Source organism: Lepidochelys kempii, chromosome 26, assembly GCF_965140285.1.
Source record: "Lepidochelys kempii isolate rLepKem1 chromosome 26, rLepKem1.hap1, whole genome shotgun sequence".
Classification (NCBI taxonomy): Eukaryota; Metazoa; Chordata; order Testudines; family Cheloniidae; genus Lepidochelys; species Lepidochelys kempii.
In genome coordinates, this window is record NC_136405.1 from 13,758,240 (window position 1) to 13,764,808 (window position 6,569).

Here is a 6,569-nt window from a genome sequence, read left to right on the forward strand (position 1 = left end):
ATGGCCACCGGAACACAATGAGCTCCTGAGGGCAGAGAAGGATTTGGGGATGGGGCATTGGTTTGTGTTCTGGGGAATTCCAATTTGCTCTCATTTGCACTCTGTCTAACGCTTGGTCAATTTGCTTAATCACTTCTTTAAACGCAGATGGAGAGACAGACAATGTCAGCCCATTAACAGCTTTAAAAAGTCTAAAAGATCCCTTTAAATGAGAAAAGCAGGGCAAACAGAAGAAAACCATGGTCAGGTTTCTCAGGTTTACACATGTAACAGGGCTCCCCACTGGATTCTTTATTAGTTTTCCATCCAGAATTTACATTCAAGTTTTAAACGGCAGGAGTCAGAAATCAAACAGCACGCACGTTTCTTTTGCGTGGAACTTAAAGTTATTGCAGAATCAACTGCTCCACCCCAGCAGATAAGAGCTGGGGGTCTTGCTCTGAAACTAGTTAAGCAAAACAAATACACCACCAAGTGAGAATCTCGGATTTTCCCCTCAAATATTCATTAAAGAGACACTATCAGGTCAAGTCTATCCCTTATTTTTTGTGCCTGTGTGGTAAAAAAAAGTTTTTACAACACTCAGATCCAAGAGAAACGACTCCATGAAATTACAAAACACACACCACGGCCCTGACCCTGCAATTTGTCACACACAGGCAGACTGCTGTGTCCACATGGGCCGCCCCCATTAAAGACACTGGGGGTCTGCGCAGGCACAGAAATCCACATATGAGCAACAAATTGCAGCACTGGAATCTTCAATTTTAAAGCAAACGTTCCTGAGCAATGTTTGCAACCCAAGCATCAGAGCACAGTACTAATGCATTATCATTTGTATTACAATAGCCCCCAAAGGGCTTCTTAACATTGAATCATAGAATATCAGGGTTGGAAGGGACCTCAGGAGGTCATCTAGTCCAACCCCCTGCTCAAAGCAGGAGCATGATACAGAGGGCCCAATCGTGCAATCAGATCAGCACAGGAGCCCCTGTGCCATCTCAGTGAAGTCACTTGGTCTTCCCTTGCCCATTCAATTGCAGGATTGGGGTCACAGCATGAAAACATGGGCCTCACCCCCCAATGAAACTGCGGGTCAGCAAGCGAAAGGGGCTTACTTTCACCTTCCAAGCTGAGAGAAATGCAAAATGTGAACAAACAACATCAAAGAAGGAAAATTAGATTTGATATTCTGGAGTTCTATTTTCATAATCTAAGGGGATATCAGTCAAATAAACTAGGGCATGTGCGTGTTTGTTTGAAATATATGATCATTAACCTGACAACGTATAACTTCCTAAAGAGCAATAGGGACAAGTTTGGGCCTCAACCTTACAAACTGATCCTCATGGGTCATGGGGATGGACCCTGACTTTAGTGGGGATCTACTAGGGTATTACACGCTGCCTGCATCAGCTTGAATGATCAACCCAGGAAGGAGGAAGAATGAATCAGGGAGCAAAACTCTGCCACTTTCCTCATCCTTTTCAATTCTTTAGAGGTCTCGCTTTGTGAAGAGGAGCGTATGCACCCCATGGAAACGAATGAGGATACGAAAAACCACCCAACTCATCTCTTCAGCTTCCAAAGAAAACAATCTAACTTCACCATAGGGGCAGTCTCCCCAGCACTCATGTTGTCAGATCAGTAGGATGAGAATGCAGCCTCAAGCTACTTTATAAAAGACCACTTTTATGCAATCAACGCCGCAAAACAAGAGTCAGAGCAGACATTTCTACTCCGCAAGACAGCAAAAGCCCCCCCACTGACCACATACACTGTCCCTGGACATCAGGGGTCTCTCCTCAGCTAGGGTGAAAGAACAGCTGAACAGTGTCTGCAGGGAGAAAGGAGTTCTCCTGACAGCAGAGGGGCCAAACCAAAGTGAGCAGCACTTACTGTGTGAGCACCGCCAGGGGACAGGGCTCCGTTGGGCAGGTAGGGACTGCCCAGCTCTGGGATCATCAGGAAGGGGTAACCTGGATAGGGGGGCCCCTTAAAGAAACCTCCATCTTGCTGTCTTCTCACTACTGGGGAGAAAAGAAAAGGCTCAGCCAGGGGCTTTCACCAGGGTGGGGCTGGGAGCAGGCCAAGGGCCCCGGGAGTGGGAAGATGGTAGAAGCGGCTGAAGTGGTTAAAGCTGGGGTGGAGAGAAGGGGGGGAAATAGGTCTTCACTGCAGAGTTTTAACTGGAGTATCTACACTCAGGTTACTTCCCTTGAGTAAGCCTAGCTCAGGGAGGAAGGGGTGGGTAAGCAGGGGGGAGGAGGAGAGAGTCCGAGGGCGGGCGACGGACACGGACGAAGAAAACAAAGAGGTTAAAAGTCTTGCTAAGCGTCTGCAAGTATCCGAAGGATGTAAACACCGAGGAGGGCTGCAGGGCTCTGGGGGATCCTCCAGGCCGGGGCTGGGACCCTGAGCCGCGCAGGGACCCGAGGGAAACTTCCCGTCCAAGGCGAACTGCCGGGGGCGGCCCCGCAGAGGGGGATCGGGGGGAAAGGGAAGCGGAGGGAGGGTGAGCACAGGCGCATGGGGCGGGGAAGTGGGGAGCAGGGGAGTGAAGGAGCAGAAGGGGGGCAAGCGGGCAGGGGTAACTGGGGAGGGAAGAGAGCGGGGGGTGTGGGACAGAAGGGGTGGGAAGAGGGCTGGGGAAAGGGGCACGGGACAGGGGGAGCAGAGGGGGCAGGCTAGGGAAGGGCAGGGATCCCAGAGGGAAGCCCCAGGGGGGCGGGTTGCGGGGGGCAGGAGGCCGGCCCCGACGAGAGCAGCGGGGGCAGGGATCCCAAGGGGGCGGGCTGGGGGTCGGGACAGGGGCCCCAGGGGGAGCAGCCGGGACAGGGGCCCCAGGGGGAGCAGCGGGGGCAGGGATCCCAGAGGGAAGCCCCAGGGGGGCGGGTTGCGGGGGGCAGGAGGCCGGCCCCGACGAGAGCAGCGGGGGCAGGGATCCCAGGGGGGCGGGCTGGGGAGCCGGGGGCCGGGACGGGGGCAGGGATCCCAGGGGGGCGGGCTGGGGGCCGGGACAGGGGCCCCGGGGGGAGCAGCGGGGGCAGGGATCCCAGGGGGGCGGGCTGGGGAGCCGGGACAGGGGCCCCGGGGGGAGCAGCGGGGGCAGGCACCCCAGGGGGGCGGGTTGGGGGGCCGGGACGGGGGCCCCGAGGGGAGCAGCGGGGGCAGGCACCCCAGGGGGCAGGGTTGGGGGGCGGGACAGGGGCCCCGACGAGAGCAGCGGGGGCAGGCACCCCAGGGGGGCGGGCTGGGGGCCGGGACAGGGGCCCCAGGGGGAGCAGCGGGGGCAGGCACCCCAGGGGGCAGGGTTGGGGGGCGGGACAGGGGCCCCGGGGGGAGCAGCGGGGGCAGGCACCCCAGGGGGGCGGGTTGGGGGGCCGGGGGCCGGGCCGGGGGCCCCGACGAGAGCAGCGGGGGCAGGCACCCCAGGGGGCAGGGTTGGGGGGCCGGGACGGGGGCCCCGGGGGGAGCAGCGGGGGCAGGCACCCCAGGAGGGCGGTTTGGGGGGCCGGGCCGGGGGCCCCGGGGGGAGCAGCGGGGGCAGGCACCCCAGGGGGGCGGGTTGGGGGGCGGGACAGGGGCCCCGACGAGAGCAGCGGGGGGCAGGCACCCCAGGGGGGCGGGTTGGGGGGCGGGACGGGGGCCCCGGGGGGAGCAGCGGGGGCAGGCACCCCAGGGGGGCGGGTTGGGGGGCCGGGCCGGGGGCCCCGGGGGGAGCAGCGGGGGCAGGCACCCCAGGGGGGCGGGTTGGGGGGCGCGGGGGGCCGGGGCGGGGGCCCCGGGGGGAGCAGCGGGGGCAGGCACCCCAGGGGGGCGGGTTGGGGGGCCGGGGGCCCCGACGAGAGCAGCGGGGGCAGGCACCCCAGGGGGCAGGGTTGGGGGGCCGGGACGGGGGCCCCGGGGGGAGCAGCGGGGGCAGGCACCCCAGGGGGCAGGGTTGGGGGGCGGGGGGAGCAGCGGGGGCAGGCACCCCAGGAGGGCGGTTTGGGGGGCCGGGCCGGGCCGGGGGCCCCGGGGGGAGCAGCGGGGGCAGGCACCCCAGGGGGGCGGGTTGGGGGGCGGGACAGGGGCCCCGACGAGAGCAGCGGGGGCAGGCACCCCAGGGGGGCGGGTTGGGGGGCCGGGGGCCGGGCCGGGGGCCCCGGGGGGAGCAGCGGGGGCAGGCACCCCAGGGGGGCGGGTTGGGGGGCGGGACAGGGGCCCCGACGAGAGCAGCGGGGGCAGGCACCCCAGGGGGGCGGGTTGGGGGGCCGGGGGCCGGGCCGGGGGCCCCGGGGGGAGCAGCGGGGGCAGGCACCCCAGGGGGGCGGGTTGGGGGGCCGGGGGCCGGGCCGGGGGCCCCGGGGGGAGCAGCGGGGGCAGGCACCCCAGGGGGGCGGGTTGGGGGGCGCGGGGGGCCGGGGCAGGGGTCGGTACCTTCGGCGAGATAGTCCCGCGGCTTCTGGAAACTTTCGCGGGGCTGCGGCGGCGGCGGCGGCCGCTCCGCCTGCGGGGGAGACACAAAGGGGAGAGGGGTGAGCGCTGCCCCGGGCCCCCCCCGGCGCCGCCCGGCCCCCCCGGCCCCCCGCGGCCCCTCACCTCCGAGTCGGAGCCCGAGGCGCTGGCGCGGCGGTTCTCGGACTCGTGGACCAGCGAGGACTTGAGCTCGTCCAGGTCCCCGTGGGCCGAGCCGCGCCCCGCGCCCTTGTCCTGCTCGTCGCCCTCGTCCTGGAAGGGGATCAGCTCGTCCGGGGCGCCCAGGTCGTCGCCGCCCGCGGGCGGCAGCTGGGGCATGGTGCGCCCGGCCCGCCCAACTTCGAGGCGCGGCGCCGGCCGAGTGCGGAGCGGGCAGCGGGCGGGCGCGGCTGCCTCCCCCCTCCCCGCTCCCCCGCCGGCGGGGGCCGGCCCCTCGCTCGCTCCCTCCCTCCCGCCGCCGGGGGGGTCCGGGGGGCGGGCGGGCGGCCGGGGGGGTGGAGCTCCCGCTGCAAGCTGACACCGGCCGGGGCGGGACCCCCAGATCCCCCCCCCCGGCCGGGACCCCCAGCTCCCCTCACAGCCCCGTCCCCCCGGGCCGGGACCCCCAGCTCCTCACACAGCCCCCCCGGGCCGGGACCCCCAGCTCCCCTCACAGCCCCGCCCCCCCCGGCCCGGGACCCCCCAGCTCCTCACACAGCCCCCCCGGGCCGGGACCCCCAGATCCCCTCACAGCCCCGCCCCCCCCCGGCCCGGGACCCCCAGCTCCCCCGATCCCCTCACAGCCCCCCCCGCCCTCCCCCGGGCCGGGACCCCCAGATCCCCCCCCCGGGCCGGGACCCCCAGCTCCTCACACAGCCCCCCCGGCCCGGGACCCCCAGATCCCCTCACAGCCCCGCCCCCCCGGCCCGGGACCCCCAGCTCCTCACACAGCCCCCCCGGCCCGGGACCCCCCAGCTCCCCTCACAGCCACCCCGGGCCGGGACCCTCAGCTCCCCTCACAGCCCCGCCCCCCCCCAGCCCGGGACCCCCAGCTCCCCCGATCCCCTCACAGCCCCCCCCGCCCTCCACCGGGCCCCCCAGCTCCCCTCACAGCCCCCCCGGCCCGGGACCCCCAGCTCCTCACACAGCCCCCCCCGGGCCGGGACCTCCAGCTCCCCTCACAGCCACCCCGCCCCCCCCCGGCCAGGACCCCCAGCTCCTCACACAGCCCCCCCGGGCCGGGACCCCCCAGCTCCCCCGATCCCCTCACAGCCCCCCCGCCCTCCCCCGGGCCGGGACCCCCAGCTCCCCTCACAGCCACCCCACCCCCCCCGGGACCCCAAGCTCCCCCCACACCCCTGCCCCCCCCCGGCCGGGACCCCCAGATCCCCCCACAGCCCTTCCTTCCCTGCTGTGCTTACAGCCTTCCCTGTGCCCTCTGCCCCCCAGGGTCTGGAACCCCCAGTTCCTCCCACAGCCCCCTAGTGCTGGACCCCCAGCTCCTCACAGCCCGCCCCCAGCCAGGAACCCCAGCTCCTCACAGCCCCCTGGCTCAGACCCTAGCTCCTCACCGCCCCACCCCCCTGGGCCCGGACCCCCCAGCTATTCTTACAGCCCGGCCACCCCAGTGCTGTGACCCCCAGCTCCTCACAAAGCCCCCCAAATGCTGGGACTTCCAGCTCCTCTCACAGCCCCCCACAGTCCTATCCCCCTGGGCTGGGACCCCCAGCTCCTGTTACAGCCCCCCATGGCCCTACCTGTCGGGGCTGGGATCCCCAGCTCCTCACACAGCCCACCCCCCAGGGCTGGGACCCCCAGCTCCTCACACAGCTGCTCCCCAGCCTAACCAGACCTAGCTGGGACCCCCAGCTCACCACACAGCCCGCACACAGACCAGCCCCCCCCCCAGGCTGGGCCCCCTCAGCTCCTCTCACAGTCCCCCCAGCTCGCCTCCTTGGGGCTGGGTTCCCCAGCTCCTCACACAGCTGCTCCCCAGCCTAACGAGACCTGGCTGGGACCCCCAGCTCCTCACACAGCCCAGCCCCCCCCCCCGCCCCGGGCTGGGCCCCTCAGCTCCTCTCACAGTCCCCCCAGCTCGCCTCCTTGGGGCTGGGTTCCCTAGCTCCTCA

General features: G+C 68.2%; 1 protein-coding gene across 2 annotated transcripts in view; it reads right to left on the minus strand.

Annotated features, from left to right (window-relative positions):
• TCF7L1 (transcription factor 7 like 1) overlaps nucleotides 1–4,833 on the minus strand; it is a 103,855-nt gene extending 99,022 nt beyond the window's left edge. For both annotated transcript variants that reach the window (XM_073324979.1, XM_073324978.1), the window contains exons 1-3: nucleotides 4,585–4,833; nucleotides 4,423–4,492; nucleotides 1,900–2,030 (exon numbers count right to left, since the gene is read on the minus strand). In XM_073324979.1, the coding sequence (XP_073181080.1) occupies nucleotides 1,900–2,030; nucleotides 4,423–4,492; nucleotides 4,585–4,779 (396 nt within the window). In that variant the 5' untranslated portion in view covers nucleotides 4,780–4,833. The remainder of the gene's footprint in view (nucleotides 1–1,899; nucleotides 2,031–4,422; nucleotides 4,493–4,584) is intronic.
• Nucleotides 4,834–6,569: the final 1,736 nt, after the last annotated feature.